This window comes from Galendromus occidentalis, unplaced genomic scaffold, assembly GCF_000255335.2.
Source record: "Galendromus occidentalis unplaced genomic scaffold, Mocc_1.1 scf7180000076440, whole genome shotgun sequence".
Taxonomy (NCBI): domain Eukaryota; kingdom Metazoa; phylum Arthropoda; class Arachnida; order Mesostigmata; family Phytoseiidae; genus Galendromus; species Galendromus occidentalis.
Genome location: NW_003804429.1, coordinates 98,882 through 116,391, shown reverse-complemented (window position 1 = coordinate 116,391; position 17,510 = coordinate 98,882). Strand labels below are relative to the sequence as shown.

At 50.1% G+C, this 17,510-nt stretch overlaps 1 protein-coding gene across 1 annotated transcript; it reads right to left on the bottom strand.

Moving 5' to 3' along the window:
- Nucleotides 1–13,903: 13,903 nt before the first annotated feature.
- Nucleotides 13,904–16,665, bottom strand: omd (integrator complex subunit 5 omd). The gene has a single exon (XM_003739220.2). The coding sequence runs from the start codon at nucleotides 16,526–16,528 to the stop codon at nucleotides 13,904–13,906; it is 2,625 nt and encodes an 874-aa protein (XP_003739268.2). The 5' UTR covers nucleotides 16,529–16,665.
- Between the last annotated feature and the right edge of the window lie 845 nt (nucleotides 16,666–17,510).

The window sequence follows — 17,510 nt, the reverse complement described above, 5'->3', positions numbered from 1 at the left end:
GCGGCTCGTTTCATCTGTCTCGGTCTGTTGGATGCCCCCTGTGTGTTTACTTTCTCGAAGACCTTGAACTGAAGCATATCGGCGGATCGAACCGAGGGTTTCCTCCGCCGATGAGTCGATCGATAATTTGACTGTTTTTGGAGCAACTCGAATCGATGCTGCCTCGTACAGATGATTGAGTGGCGTACAGCCACCATGTTCTTCCCCGGAGGTCGGGCTCGAGCGAGAGTTCGACCGAGGTTCAGGCATCGGTGCGTCGTGTCCGACTCTGGCGCCAAAAACTTCCGTGAATGTCTTCTGATCATCAAGCCATTTGCGTTTTTCGCCCAATGAACCCTTAGGGGAATCGAGGAACGGTCCGGGCGTTGACCCCTTCGAACCGAAACTCGAGGAATTGTCCTCAATCGCAGGCCAGACCGAACGCCGACGGTCAGACTGGTCGACCGTCCGACCGTCGGACTAGAAGTCTGTTGGCAAACGACCCTTCGTCCATCTCAGGGCGTTCGTCTGCGACTATTCCGTTGTTCCATCAATCACGAACTCGGCAAGTGTTACGATGGAAGTTCGCGCTCACACACTCTCTCTCTTATCACAGCTCCTGCTGTTGAAATGCAAAAGTGTCCCAGTTTGACGGATGTTGGCTTTCGCATCGAACTTGTACAACAACAAGTCGCAACAAAAGAACACCCCTGGGGGTCGGCTTGTGCCACTCGGATACTTGGGGACACCGAAAACGAAGAACGCTCCTCGGTATCATATACGTACCCGAACATCATTTCTCAAGGATCAAGCTCAGAGCCCCCCGGAGGAGGTCATATCTCGATGAGATGGATCATTTATGCAACAAATTGTCAACTCCTTACGGGAGACTTTCTCGAATACACTGAAGGGCCCAGCTCATGATGTCATTGATCATCATTGGATGCCGGGTAAGCAGCAGGAAGCTATTCGGAGGAGTCCTCCGAACAACTCGAAGCAGGACCCTTCGGATCCACGATGAACGAATCTGGGGTCCGGAACTTCATGAAGTTCACGACGATGGGTTGCGACCATCAGACAGTCAGACCAGCGATCTCTCTCCCGAGAAGGTTTTCCGTGGAGTTGTTTCGAAGCTTGAATCACCACAAGCTCGAGTTGAATGTAGAAGCTGAGCATAAGGGATATCTCGCCTCTACGGCTATGGATGAGACGTCCGAGAAGCATCACGATCTTAGACTCATAAAGTTCGGCTTGGAAGGTCTGACTCAATCAAAATAGACAAATCGATGTTCTTTGAGCATCGTTGAGCGGACTCCTCATCGAGAAAAACGGTACACAGAAGAAGGTCTCCTGGAAGGAGCGCCGGCCGTCGAAATTATCGATTGAGCCGATCCATCCGCATCGATAGCTGTGTGCTTAACGACTCCGATGCTTAGATCATCAGCTGGGACGAATGATATACAAATAGGCAGCGACTTCCATCTGGAGCCATCATGCTTCTGCGGGATGAATAACTGGATGTTTCGGGCACGAAATATGCGCTGTTTGGCCGTGACTCCAACCCCGGAACGTTTCGGGACCGTGGCGCCCTTCGACTCCCGAGAGGAGTAGCAGAAAAATGCGCGGACGGATACATAGGGAATGAGCGAAAGCCTCAGCCCCAAATAGACTCACGCCATTCCGCGGGGAGAGCGAATTTCGGGCTCTAGAGGGATCTCATATTATTTTCCAAATCATCCCATCCCGGCAGACGCCTCATTCGAGCCGACGGGGCTCTTACAACCTCCCGAAAGCAGGACCTGAACGCTGTTCTGCTCGTGATTTCACCCGTCAGGGCCTTCGCATGCAGGACCACAAATGCAGGAGGAGAGGCTGTAGGTGCGAGATACATTCCGAAATATCGATCCTCAGCGATTCCTTGGATGGCGAGACTCGGCTGTCTCAAGGAAATCTCCTCCTAACTTCCCCAGCGATTTCTTGGATGGCGAGACTCGGCTGTCTCCAGGAAATCTTCTCCTAACTTCCTCATTTTGCCTGACTCGCGAGAGACGATCCTGAACGGACCAGGTAGAGAGAGGTCGAAAACGACAATACTTGTGACGATATACGGTGGATAGAAACGTAAGCGACTGCTTCGGTCCCTCGAGTTGATGGTCGCCTTCTACCGACGGAAACGTAAACACCTGCGGCCAAGGAACATCAGAGAGAATACTGAGAATAGCAGCGGAACGCTACTCCAGAAAATACCGCTGGGTCTTAGGATGGTACTGAGGATTTTTCTGAAGAACTTCCGTTTTCTCCGCGATATCACGAGCTGCTTCCTCGTCTGACCCTTTTCGAATTACCTACACAGCGTACCAATTGTGAGCAACGCGTAGCGATTCGATACGTTCAGAGACTGCGGCACCTTTCCCTTCTGGAAAGAACTCAATCTCGTGAGCTTGCATGTGCTCGCCCTCGAATCGAGGCAACTCACACAGTATTCGGTGTCGGGAAATTCGCTCAAACCGCCCATTGGACCGACAGGGTCCTCGCTCCCACGTGACTTCGCGGAGTTCACTGGTACCAGGAGATTGGCATTCCTTGGCTCATTAATCGCTCCCTGATTCTGACGAATTCGATCAAGGTGGCTTGCCACGGAATCGACTCTGAAGTCCAATGTCAATGTCTACGCGTCAATGTCTCGCTCTTCTTGCAAAATTGACCACGATTGTTTCCGATATTTTTTTCGACACTTGCCTAGCAGAAAGGGCATCTATCACGGTAATCGGTCGACTGACGCGGCTTCCGATGGAAGGATGACCACACCCCGTCTTCGGTGAAGAAATCGATGACGGGGTCATAAACCGCGGCGTCTGTAGGTCCGATTCCTTGTAAACGTTAGTCTGTGACATCGCGACGCCAATGTTGTAATTGAGTACTCGTCCTCTAAGTCCATATTAGATGGGATAAGAAGCGTACGCTGGCTCGTGATCGGCAGGGAGGAAGGGAGAATCACTGTGAACATCTAAGCCGCCCGATAAGAGGCAGAGCATCCCCTTAATACGATTGGAACACGTAATCGCCTCCCACAGAGCAATCGGATTTGTTCACTCCGAAGACGTTTGCATGTCGGCTCTTCAGCAGGGATTCGGGGACCTTCGATTTCACGAAACACTGACAATGAGTGGCCAGCAGGATGATTATCAATAATTGATGGAGCTCATACTTGAACTCAAACTAGTCTGAGACTGGGCGAGAAGGCCTTCACAATGAAAACTTCTGAGCAGTCGTTCCATGATTACCTCGACTCCCAGCGCACGAGCTCCCTTAGAAGTTTGCCCGGCTGATAGCTTCGGTTCCGTTTACCAGAAATCATTGTGAGGGCTGAAGATCTTTCTGTGCGCCGCGGCGGAACACAGGGAAATCGTTAGGAATTATTTGCTACCGTCCGGTACCCCCTCAGGCCGTGTACTCCGACCCGTAGTGCATATCATCTACATCAGTACGGTCCTGGAATGATCACTGATGATTGATCTAATGTTCATCGATCATTCCCTCGGATGAGCGGCACGCCGGTTTCAAGAAGTGCTTCATCTCAATCGAAGCGCCTTCTGGACGTTTCATAAATCTTGTCGATCCCATGAAAAACTCTCTCGTCTGCGAATATAGAACCTACTGGAAAATAGGAGGAATCCCGACTCACTTGAGAGACAAGGACACCTTCGACTTCCTAGCTAAGTCAATCCGCCATTTTTCTGACAGTCAGATAAAGAGACAGACAGGCAGGCAGGCAGTCAGTCACTTGATCGGTCAGCCACTCAGTCAGTCCATTGATTGGTTTGTAACTGTGTCTGTATGGCATAGGATGAGGCAGCTTGACAAGAGATCTTTCCGAGATTGCTTGAGCTAGGGGGATGCGGCATTCATAAGGTTTAGCTCGGATAGAGCTACAGCTGCTTTTGGCCGTTCTCCTTCTTCTTCTGGGCGCCCTCATTGGTATTCAAAGAAAGAGGAACCTTCTCATGTCAGAATCTTCCAGCTCAAAAATGACATTGCATCCGAGTTGCAAATCCCAATGGGGTGTGTTTATGGTCGTGTCCGACTCGTCAACTATACTCTATACACCGTTTTCAGAAAAAACGCAAGGAGTGAGGAGTTAATTCCAGTCTAGGGAGACGATGCGATCCGACAGGCAGCGGGAGACAGTGTAGCTCAGAGGAAGCTCGAATCCCTATTCATCCCCACGCCGCACGGTGTACTTGAGAGAACGTACAGGGTCACTGGCGAAATCCGCGTCGAGACCCGCCTCATCCACGGCGCCGGCGTTTAGAGGCCTCCATGAGCTCAGCGGATCCACGACGCATCCCAGGTTTTCCCAATGCGATACAGCATCGTGCCTGGTCGACAGGGTCGCTGTTTAGACGGGTCATTAATTCATGAGCAGATAATATTTCAATGAGGGTGACGTCTGCGCCCGACGACGGCTGACCCAGGCCGGAACGGGTCGGTATGGCGATGGGCGACTTTTCAAAATCGAGAACCCCGTGATATCAGATTTTTCAGCATCTTATCGCCTCCGATCGGATGCATGAAATTATTCAATTCACCGAGGCAACGGCCACAAATCTTATAACGATTGCATGCCGTCATCTGGCACCATACATTCAGAACAGATTGATAATTCATTGTCTCTGGGTTGCCCTAAAGTGAAAAGCTCACCGCGTGGTCGTTGGACAGACATAACCCGATCCACGTTTGTCTGCTCATTATTCAGATCCATCCCAGAGTCCGAATCCGTCATCAAAGGGAATAAATATCACCAGCAGAGGTTAATTACTCACTTTATCGTTTGACACAACGACCTTCGTGAGGAAGCTGGGGTCGATGGGCGATTATCCGACTACTCAAACGAGCAGCTATAGAAGCTGGAGCGTTTACGCTTGTTTGCACTCAGCCAGAGTGTCGCGAAAGCTTCACCACTTGTGACAGAATAGGAGCGTTCCGAAGAGACACTAGCTCATCTGGCTCTTGAATAGTGTCATTTTTCCGTGCATCTGCCGCAACGAGTAAGTTTTATCTTGACTTTGTGAGAGGATTCGCTTAGCGCGTAACATGATTGGGTTCTGCCGTAATCCAAATTCTAGAATCTAGAAGGGGCTGGGCCGAGAGCATGACGCAATAGAGCTCATCATAAATCTCAATACCCGCTTCGTGGACCAATGGTTCCATTTCTGCGTCTAGTACGCTCCTCGGACCTCTCATGTTCCAATTTTCGCTAGAAGCCCCCGCCGCGATTGTCGCCGGGCAAAGCTTTGCGATTCTCCGATCCGGCGGTTATACCCTGTAGGAGCTGTTCGCAAGATGAATGATGCTCCGAAGTGTCTTGGACATCTGGGAAGGTCTTAAAAGGAAATCGATCAAGTCTCTCCGTTTGCATCCTCGTGCCGATCTTGTGCAGTCGAAATTCGAGTTCTTATTGGCATCGATTCGGACTTTGCGTGGAATTCCGCGGTATCCGGAGCCGGATCGCGATTTACGATCATCGGGTATCGGGCAAGAGCGGAGAGCGCGCAGAGTGCAGAGACCACACTCATGTCGAGAGTCCCCCGGTCGGAACACCAGAGCCGCATCTTCGGATCGCCATGAAGTGAATGGTACCTTGCGCCTGGTAGTCCATCATGATGAATCGCTGAGGTCATCTTTTAATTTTCTGGGCAGAATTCGATAGGAGTCTGGCGCTTTTCGCATTCATCGATCGCCTCAACTCACTTACTTCGCAATTTCACTCAGTCCAACCCTCGCGAAGCGTTCGTGATGTAACTGGAGGTAAATATATTCTAACTCGCTGTTTCGAGGAGCAGACGAGCGCCACTTCTGGTAGCGGCAACTCCGATTACCTGCGTGAGCGCTTTCGCAAACTTTTGGGCTCGAATTCTGGCATTATTGGAGGTCGTAATGGAATTCTGAATTTTTCTCGTCCCCAATCGCCGAGCAGAAATGAGACGAAAAATTCATCCGCACTATTTACGGGCTATCGTCGTAAAATCTTCACAGATGTCTGAGGGATGGCTCTAGCTTTTTCCCTTTTCTCTTCCACATTGAGTCAATATTTTCGACATAAAAACGGGTCTTGACATCGAATAAGTTATTTTTTCTCGAGCATTCAACCCTCCTAGCCTCCTAGCATTTCAACTCCTTGTTATGGATTCGCGTCCGGTATAGCGGTGAAATATGAATGGAGCGGATACTTTCATTCCAGAACCCCGCATTGCTATCCATAAAATCTCAGGAGAAGTCCAGGTCGAGCCTTCTTCCCCGGTCTACTTTTTTTGAGAGGTCGATACCCTAGCCAACTTGTTTATTCAGAGCGGAGAATGAGGAACTCATTAAGAAGCACCTTGTAATCTTTCATGGATTTGCGTGCTTTTCCTGCAGTTTCTGACTGCTATTATCTCATGGCTGTAGTGTTGAAGCAATTAACACGTCGCTTGTCGGCTTCCAATGAGACGCGCGGGCGCTAAGTGGCCATGATAATCGAAGCCGACAGATGCAAAAGGTGAAAGTGCCGGAGTTAATAAGCTCTGCTCTCGGTATGCGGAACTGTTCACATCCGCGCCCGGCCTCAGATGAGAGCAAAATCTTCATTGGAGTGAGATCATAGCATGGTAGATTCATTGTATAACACATGATGTCTATGAATCGTTATATGCAGCCTCACCATAGGAGCGACGACCGTTGGTCAAGCTCAGCTGGATTTCATCTCTCACGATCGAATTTTCTGGACTCTTGCACAGGTCTCCGAGCCTCGAGTGACTCGGAATCCTCCACGGTTTTCGTGCGAAAAATTCTCATCGTTCTCGATGCCATTCATCTGCATCCAGTTTTTTCGTATATGCAAATATTCTTCTGGTCCAAAAGGAAACTTTCGTTGCCATTTTTTCTCACAACGCGAGTTGATGCGTCCGTCCGGCCGTCAGTTTGTTCGTCGCGGTCACCGTCTTAGACGATGCCGTACATCATGTGAGCCCGCCACGCTTTCCCAGATTATTGAATGAACTAAGAGCATCTTCAGCGCGTTTCGGCCTCCGAGACAAAACTAAGTACCCAGACACTGATCAATGGAGGAGTTTCGTGGACAAATTCTACTAACCGCAAAGCTTTTAACCCCTGCGATTGATTTCTTCTGTGCGTACAAGGTCGACATACAATGAAAATTAAGTATTGGACAGTGAAAAGAACGAAAACGCTCATGACGAACATGCCGAAGTTGGGTGAAGAGGGGGAACCATGCGCCGGCGGAGAGCTCGGCTAAGAATGATTTATTTTGTGAACACTGTGTTTGCACTTCGTTTCCCGTCGCGAGTTTCAATTTACAAAGGCAATACCCGCGAGCTGAAATTACAAAGAATGATGATAATGTTAAGCCGATTATTATGATGACCTGTCTTATCTTACCGAAAAGTCCAGTTTCGATTCATGTATATACGAAGTCAACAGTGCCGTCCGGAGAATAGGTCAGAACTTCTATTGTGTCCCATGATTGCTTTGAAGAGCTGTTCTGGCTAAGAAGACCCGATGATGGTGTTGCGCCTCAATCGCAAAAAGTTCCGCGACTGTCCTGTGACGGTACCCGAGCGCGGAGCGTGAAAGAAAAATTTTGAAATTTGAAAAACGATACGTCTACCGCTCGATGTGCATATCTAGAAGGATTACGTCGCGATTGATAGTTCGCCGCCCTCTCATGGCTTCGATCAACACTGACTGAGAGCAGCTGCACCTGTTGGGGAAATGGTCACTTCAGATTTTTTCGTACTTTCCGTGGATTCGGAAGAACCTTGATCACTTCGGCGGATCTTCTCGTCGTTCGCTCAGTCTGTAGTGCCTGTGATCAGGAGTCGTCGTGTAGCAAAGATACAAGAAAAAATTATGAATGTATGAGAAGCCGTCGATGTGTATTTCTCCTCCAGGCGTATCCGCTGGCGTTTTCTCTTATTTCATTAACCTCAGACCGATCTGAGCTGCAAGGATCGCCCATAAGTTTAGGAGCTCGTGACCGTGATGTGAACAAGTGATGAATTTCGAGCAATTACCAGCCCAGCTGCTCGGACTCTCACGCCTCATCACTTATTATGATTCCCTGTCATCCATCTATGAGATTATTGCTGGTGCGCCGCATGCCGACATTCCGCGTGAACTTGTACTTTGATTCATAGTCGTGTGGGTAGCTTTGCAACACCTTTTGTTATGAGCAACAGAATCGTTCACCAATCAATCAGGATACGTAGGTAAGGTGATAATTGAATATGCTGCAGATCCCTGATACCCAGCTCGGGACCGCGGGGGTCCCTTCGCGCCCGATCCGGGCTGGCCGTCTGAGCCTTACCCCTGAAGGAGGAGCGGACTGGATACCTGACGCCATTCCTCGAGATGTTTTCGATTTTTCCCCGCTTAACGGCACATCGAAGGCGAAACTGAACGGGAGGCGCGGATGGGACGAGGCTCTCGCCCGGATCATATTGCTCGACCTTGATCGGACATATTCCGTGAGCTTACTCGAGACGAATGCCTTAGGAGGATCATTTTGATTGCTCAGGAATTTCGAGTTGGTCCTACAGAGTTCCTTATCTGAATCTCCTGAACACGCCGAGAACTGAAGATTGATTTTTTTGGAATGATCGAGCTTTGGAGCCGTCTCATTTCTCCATACGGCTCGTCCACTCCGGAAAGGTCGCTTCAAAATTTTCATTTTCCGTTCCTCAACAAATTCTGTTTCTGCCTTCAAGCAAAATGTTCACAGACAAGGAATAGCCCCAGAGTGACCCCATAGCTCAAGAAGTTCTTCCCTTCTACATCTGGTGGTCCTCGATACTGTCGGGCCCTTAGGCTTTGCCAGTAATCAAGACAGGGACACTTGAGAAGCTTCCGTCCGAACAAGGCAAGCCAACAAAAAGCAGCATCCATCGTGGAGGCGATTACCAAATATCGCATTCAGTCAGGATCCGACCTTCTGAATTGAAATCATCGAGATGTCAATGTGTTCGGTGAAAGCGAAACTTCGCATGTTAATGAGAAGCCTATTATTCTGAGAAGTGTCTCCTTCGATGAGTGAGGGCTAGAATGGAGTGAATATGCTCTTTTTTTGCGTTTGCGCCCGATGAAAACGGGGCCCGTTTTTGACTCACATCCGCTGGGATCCGGGCGGCGACTCTCTCCGCGGTTAGGGCGTTGAGTGAGCCGAGAAAATCGGAAGCGGAAGAGGGAGAACCAGGATGCATTCTCTAACCCGTAACGAGAGTTGGTCGAGTCAAGGGACTCGCAGCTAGGTGTGCCGGATTCCGGACGGCGCCCGCAACAGATTTCAGTGTCGAAGTCCTCACGGAAAGTTACCCCTCATAGTCCAAGTTCTCTGGTGAACTTTGTGAACCCAGTGCGTACCCCCGGATCTGGACCTTCGAATATTTCCATAGCGCATTCCATGAATAGAAGAATGCTCTTCTGAACCCTCGTCACATCAGTCCGGCTCTCAAGAGGTCCCCCCTCCTCTACCCCGCGCCATCTATCCCGGCCATCAATAAATCTGGGGTAAAAGGTTTCTGATACGGCATGGATAGCGTCAGCTAACTACGAGTCGTTCCGTACCAAGCAGAGGGGCTGGTGTCGTGATCCTCCGATGGAACTATACGAGCCAGTTGAATCTTGAAAGGCAGTTCGGTCTGCCGGAGGGTCGCAGGGGACACCGATGCTTTCGCCGCAACAATCAGCACAAAGCGCTGCTCAAAAAGTTCGCTCACACCACTCCTATCCGCTTTCGAAAACCAATGGTAGGTACAAGATTCCCCCGTCGTCTTCTCCTACCCCACCTGGGCCTTTCTGTCAGTATAGAAAGATCGGACGATTATGACGTTTAATGCTAAAAAGATGACAGACATGACCATCCACGACCACGCGGGTCAAGGAGAGCCAATTTTTTTGAGCGACTCATCGTGTTCTGTCAAAAGTGGACCCACAGCTCGACACTTTCCCGACATTTTTTTACTCACATCCTGTATTCGGTCGCCTGAGGCGACTTCGTCGGGCTCCGTGTTGCGTCTGAGCACAAAGCTTCGGAAGCTCTTACGTTTGTCAGCATAAGTTTCGTGTACATCGGAAGATAACCACGGCAGTCAACCATGAGACGGAAAGGATGCGGCTCCTGGTCTAACGTTTGGATCAAGGATATCCCTGCGACAAGCTCTCTATGCTTTTCTCACAGTTTTTCAAAGTTTTCCAGTCATACTCATTCGTCACTGTTCCGGACCTGTCTGGAAATGTTCGGCAGCTGATCGAAGGCAACGTAAAGCGGTCGTTGCGGAGATCGACATCGGCGGCAGCGCATCGCCACGTGAGGGCTGGCCGGTCGTAAGTCAACAAGCGACTCAGCATGGATTTCGTCCGTTCATTAATCATTCGGTCAGAGAAGACGAGCCGACGACGAATGATTCAGGCGGTGCAATCAATTCTGTGGAAGATTTGTTGTGGCATATCGCATTGCGTAATGTGGACAGTCAAAACCGACTGGCGGAGTTGCGAAGGAGCAATTACGTGTGTCCCGGGGGGATAATAAAGTGTAGTGTCCGGGAAATGCTCAAAAACCATTCACAGAAATCAGGAGCCAATGACGAGAGTGGAATCGAGGAGATTTGACTCAAGGATATCGCTGAGGAGCGAGAGAACGTATCTGCTCAGCCATGAAGGAAGGGAACTGATATCGGAGCTCGACGAGCTCGCTTAACTCGAGAGACTAAGCCCTGCTCTGCCAACAGTCAATCTGAACGCGGTGCTCCCCGTGCGAATTCGCGAGAAAATCGATTTCGCCACGAAATTCCACCTCGATCATTTGAGGGGTCTTCGGAATCTTCTTCCGGGCTGTACGCGATCTGTTCTTCATCGGGTGTTCTCGCTGAATAATTGTTTCAGAGAAATCTGGTGAAACCCAACTGGCCCTCATGTCCTTTTTGTTTCTCATGTTCTTGCTCCAAGGTGTACGGCGACTTGAGTAAGAGCTGGAGCTGCCGGACGCACTACACGTTTAGGTGTCAGGATGACGCCGACGTCTCGCATCGCTGACGGTGAAACCAGAAGAAGGTTCCCGCGGATGAAAGATTGTTGTTCCGGGATATTCGCGAAAGCCGCCTAATCTGTCGATTGTTGATCAATTTTCAAGTGAGATCACGGCGGCAGAAAATCCGATCGTCCATTGCTCATCATCAACGTTCGCAACGCATTTGCCGAAAACAGCCAGCGGCCCGATGGCGATGGCCAAACAGAAACAGACGTGCAGAAATCTGCGCATTGTTCACTCGATCCTCAGGAGCTCTTTGGTCGAAGACATGAGGAACTGTCGAAAAGCTTTCATAAGATTTCTTGGTAGTCTTCTATAGGCTCACTGAGACCCCATCGCTTTTCAGATAAGATTTTCTACGGTAGAGAGTTGACGTCATCCAAAACTGAGAACAATATCTCGAGCCCCTGACGAGCCTCCGGGATTGGGCCAGGGTTTCCATTCAAGCGGACATCTCGCTTCTAGTAGCACGGTTTTTTTTTCTCGAACACTAAACAACGAGGGAGTAGCCATTCTTGACCTCTCGGCAAACGAGTTGCGTGCGCGAAAAATTAGGATGTCCTATCAATAGGAAACTCCAGATTGAGCTCCAGCTGATTTTCGTCTGGAAGGAAATCCCCGACACGATATCCTGCCTTATTGAGCCAGGGGCTCAAAGCCTGGAGCCACCTGTGAAACATTTCTTATTCGGCCAGTCTCCCTGATTTCCATCCGCGATAATTACTTTGAGTCCGATTGACGAAGCAGGATGGAGTATTACGAGATCCTCAAGGAGGCATTGATCGTGCAAGGTCGGCAAGCTCGAATGGGTACTCATCCGTCAAGAGGTGAGTAATCGCTGATCAGCAAGCGGATCTGTCCGGCTGATCATGTAATTTGACGGCTTACTTCCTGGTCCATTTTGTGCTTTGGCTAGGTGAATAATTCCATCCGTGAGCGATGTTTCTCAGAGGCTGTATGAACAGGAAAAAATGTATAGATTTCTCTCAAGTAACATACTACCGAATGCTAAGGAAGCGACGAGACCTTCTTCTCCGACCGCAGACTGGGCGAAATGTTGCCGGATGTGCACTAAGACCGTTTCAGCCACAGCATTCTTAAATTACCCTTTCAACTGAATGGAGACCTCTTTTGAGATTTTTACGATCAGAACCCTTTGGAGATCAGAAATTTTGCCGCGAAGCCGTCCTGTTGTTCCTGAATGACCGGCTGGAGGGAACGCTGTGACCACGATTCGCTGCCTCATCGGCCCTTCGGGTGAGACCAGAAATCAAGACATGACCTTGATTGGACAGCTGTCAGCGACTATGTTATAGCAACTCGCCCGGCACAATGTAAATATGCCTCCTCGGGAGCAGACCCTGTGAAAGCAAAGATGAGCAGTCGACTGAAGAAGGAATTCTGGTTCACATGGCTCTCCTCCAAATGGCTGGCGAGGACTCGATCGCAGAAAGAACTCCAGTGGGGGGACAAGTTCGGCAGCGGTGGGATTCGACCGAAGAGACCGGTGCCTTAAACCAGCGCCTTAGACCGCTGGGCCGCGCTAGCATGAACGCGCGCCGGTCGGGGAGCTGAGCTGTCGATGTTCGTCCACCCCTTGGCTGTACTCCTGCACATCGAGCGATCACACGCCTAGTTATTTAGCGTTCATCCTCATCCAGACAGCTTCTGTCGCAGAAAAAAGCTCTCTCCGAAAAAGAAGTCACCGAGAGGGATGATACCCTGGGTGTCCCAGTGGTGTCATATTCCACTTCCGTACCCTTGCCAGTCCGGAGAGCGTAGTTGCGATATTCTGCGATTATCAGGCGCGTCTCATGCCCCACAAATGTGGTCCGGCCATCGTGATTCAATAGCCCGACATACGAGTCGCTCGTCATCGATCCTGGCCGGATAGACCTCTAACCGCTCCGCTTGTGGAATATCCTTTCGGATCTTTTGGCACTGTCGCAAAATACCTAAATAGACTTGACAAACTGAAAAACACTCGAGTCTCACTGGCGCCACCGAGACTTCGGGGAGGAATCATGTTAGGAAGTCGAACCGCGCCGTCAATCCGGCGGGAATTCAGGGGGGAATATAAGGTTCTCCTCACTTCTAGTTCGAGGAATGTTCATAGCCGAGATAAATCTCGCGAAATATGTATGGTAGTATTCGTCGATTCCAAATCTGACGTGGAGTCAACGCTCACACGGGTGGACGATCGTAGGCAAATCTGCGTTCCGCATTTGTTGTTCGAAGCTCCACCTCGAACGGCTGTTGGAGTCAGTCGTTGGATGTGAGAATCAACGCTGCTGAAAAACGATCTCTCCCTAGAACGTGAACTTGGAGTGATTCTCGAAACCATTCATTATGCTATTTTCAGTCCTCCGCATCATGGTGTTTCCCAATCACCTGTCAACCGCGAATCTTATGCATTGACGCCGAGATCCCCAGCCGCTGCAGTTTCGACAGGAACTCGATTCTCATTTGTTCGACTACATATCCGGTGATCGCGTCTCAATAACTCCCTCTGATACTCCGTTGTCCATATCAGCTGTTTTGAAATTATGTGCGCAGATGAAGATGTAGAGGAGATTCCTCATGCACTTGCTAGCTCAGCTAGGTTTCATGACCTTGATCGGCTTTCGCTCAGACACGCAGTCGACGCCCACAACAAGCGGAGAGCTGAGCGGCCTCCTAGTCGGAAAGGAATTATTGTTATCGAATGGGAAGCGGACATGGAATCACGGTGATCGCTCTTCGTGGTGAAGCAGCACGCATGGGAACGAACAATTTGTCTTGATATTTATTTACAGTTTTTACAGTCTCCAAAGGTTTCGTTCGCGGGAAAATACAAGCTCTCTAGACAACTTTGAACATTTTAGCATACACTGGACCGAGTCTATCGATTTTGTTCAGCATGATGATGCGCAGATTTGTCGTAAATCGACTCGGGACAGCGTCTTCTTCGTTCAGGTTCTCGCTGCATTCCCGCATATAGTTCCAGATATCGTTCAGTAGACAATACATATGATATGAATTTAAGTGATCCACGATCAGCGGCAGATCAGCCAATGGGCTGGGGAGTAGCTTCCCTACACCCATGAGTTTCACCACTCTGACAGTGATTTCTTTCTGCTCGGGACTCATGTACGAATCCTGGGAGTTCTTCCAAAACGTCATTTGGCAACCGAGTAGCGAGCGGATCAATACCGCAGCGCTCTTCAGCGCCATCGGGTCTTCGATCGCCACCATGTTGAGGATTTTCCAGAGCATGGGATTAGCTTTGAAACTTTCACGGATTTCAACATCTTTCTCCTGGGTCGCTTTAAGAACATCTTCGGTGGGCCAGGCTGGTTTGTTGAACATCACGTCAGGATTGACTATATCGCAGATGACGGTTGCTATGCTTGTCATTCCACGCGATTTGTCTTTGCCGCAGCAGACCTTCAGGGTTTTAAGGAAACATTTTTGGTTTTCTTTGATCAGGTGAGAATCGAGAATCTTCGTCTGCGTGCACCGCCCGGCGCGAAGTCCGTCTCCGACGACCCCGGCTCTCATGATCGAGCTGTGGCTCTGATGGAAGTTGAATGACGCGACGATCTTGCGGTTCTCCTCTAGCAGCGATGTCATCCTGAGCTGTTTCGGCACTCGATCCGCTTCTCGCGGCATAGCTCCGAAAAGTTTCGAAGTCGAAGGGTCCATGACACCGTCGAGGAGCAACCGGAGCGACATCTGTTGCGCGAGCTCATTGCCACAAGTCGTCGAGAGCAGTTTCAGAGCCGAAGATATCCATAGAGCCTTCCGTTCGACGTCGTTCTGGATTCTGGCCGCTGCAAAAAACACGACAGCTGCACCGCAGATAATTTTATATAAAACCGATTCCGGAACCTCCTCCGTGGGCAAGCCGCACACCCCGAGAAGTCGCACGATCTCCGCCGTGTACTCGAGGTTGCACTCGCTCGAATGCAGCGAAAGGGTTTCAGCAAACTTCCAGAGGGTTTGCTGCGTCCTCGGTTCGATCGTCACCAGCTTACTGAGATTGTGAAGTACGAGAATGGGATCCGCTATTCTTCCCGACCGGAGCTCAACGATCAGCGCGTCGAGGGTGTCAACGAGAACCGTGGGATGGCTTGTTTCGATGTGTGACATGATCTGTATGAAAGTGGACGGATCCGTTTTTGTCGTGAGCATCTCCACGAGAAATCTCATTTTCTCAGAGCAGTGAAGACAGACCAGAGAAATGAAGCTGATTGTCCAAAGACACTTGAGATCCAGCTGATTTAGGAGCTCCTTCGCGTGCAACTCGAACGACATGAGCAAGGGCACAGACGCTTTTGCGTAGACGCGTTTCTGCAATTCTTCGAGCAGAGAATGGAGGAAGGAAGACGCGTACTCCTCGGCGGCGGGATGGAGTCCATTGATTTTTCCCTGTTTTATTCGAAGGGCCAGGGAGAGCAATGCCAGAGCTTCGTGTTCGTTACGACCGCACTTGAGCAGGAGTTCGACGAGAACTTTCTCCGAATTATGCATGGCTGATATCTTGTTGGCCTTCCAGAGCTGTCCGTGGTTGACGAGGATGTTCAGATTCGTCGTGTTCAGTGTGTGGGGTAAATCGCTTACGATTGAAGTCAGCAGTAGTTCGGACATTAGGCACAGCTCAATCAGGTAGGGGATGACGGCGAGCTGTTCTTTATCGGGTTGATCGTTCAGGCTGACGGCGATCATATCTGTCAGGGCTTTCTTGATATCGGCGGAATGTTGGCCAGCGAGATGACCGAGAATAGCGACGACGGACACGAGTTTGTTGTTGTTGTCAGGACCCTTCTCGTGCGTCATGAAGTGCTTCAGGCCCACGGCCAGGACTCGCGTGATGACAGTGTGAGGGAACGAAGAACCGATGTGCGCAACGACCCAGTCGAAGTGCGGCGAATACTTGATCGTGGTATCGAGTAGAGCATTTATGCATTTATCTGTGTCCATGTCCACCGCGTTCATCATACAGTGGGAGGTGAGATCGATCAGAGAACGCATCGGAGGACAGGACATCCACCTTTGCATGACTTCGCTCAAGTTGGGCGAACGTCTGTCTGAATACTTCGACGACAGGAATCCCAACAGTTGCAACGACCATGGTGATACCAACGGAGCCCAGATGCTGGGCGAGTTCTTAACCAGAGAAAATAGGGTCTGGTGGAGTTGTTGGATAACGAGTGTCGTCTGAGAGTTGTCCTGTTCGGACTGGGATCTGTCGACCGCACAATCGAAAACTTGCTCCATGTACTCAAGAACCGCCGATCTGGCAGCCGGTACTGCGCTCAATAGGTAGATTGCACTCTGGGATAACTCCAGCATATCGGCTCTTTGCGCCAGGAAAGTTTTCAGGTGGATTTTCGCCTGTTTTTCCACCGGCGCAGAATTGTCGTTCGGCGGCATCGTGTTCGAATTATTTGTTCCGCTCTCCCTCATTGGGACGGTGATTTGCATCCGTTCACTCGTTAGCGACGGATGAACTCCTCTTCATTTCGGGCTCTGCACCAACGAACAGCACGCAACAATATGGAAGATATCAACCAAGAACGAGCTCACCGGCTCCTCGAAGAGGAGCGAAAACCACAACACGGGGTCTCAATCAAAATATTTTTCTGCTGATGACGTCATAGTCGTCCGCACGCGGGCGCGCTTTTTCAAAAGGACTGAGCTCGAGAGTCCACGCTTGCTACGCCCCCGTCAGTCAGTCCGTCAGAAATAAAATCCGTCATCATTTTCAATAATGCTGGATATCCAATCTGTGAACGCATTTGACGTAAGAATTCTGATAGATCATTCTGAAGCATCGGGAGCTCGTATGGGGCTTCAGCGTCTCGTCATGCCTCAAGATTCTGAACTGAGGAATAACCTTGAGCTCTGTAACGTTCATCCGATATGGAGACTCGACACTTCCGGCACCCGAGAACCCTTTCAGTTAACCACCGATGGCCTCGAGAAGTCCGAGCACGGCGACAGTTTTTCTTCGCAGAATGACGTCGCTGACAGCGATGCGCCGTGTCTGAGCTTCAATGCCGTATAGTTCACGGTTATCAAAAACATTTCTTACGCTTGGGCTCTGAATTGAAGCTCGGTTCCACCTTTCCGAACGCTTCATTAGCTCCCGATTCCCTCGGCTGGAGCTTCTCCATGTCTCCCAGGAATCACGCAAGTTCTTACATCATCAAAGGTTACTTCCAACCCGATCAGTGCAGTCCTGATCGAGAATATTGTATCCGTGAAATATTTGGCATTGTCGGACTGAGCTCGGGGAATAATTTTCCGGGGACGGTTCTGCTCGGAAGAGGTTCCAATGGGTCGCGAAGAGCGACGTCAGGAAAATACCGGCCGTATTTCATTGCGTACAAGTTGATCTGATTCATTTCGGCAGAGAACGCGGCCCGAAGCCTCGGCATTGAGTGCAATCGAGCATGAGCTCGAT

Coding starts and splice junctions, on each gene's coding strand:
- omd (XM_003739220.2), bottom strand. CDS start 16,528: ATGCAAATCACCGTCCCAATGAGGGAGAGCGGAACAAATAATTCGAAC.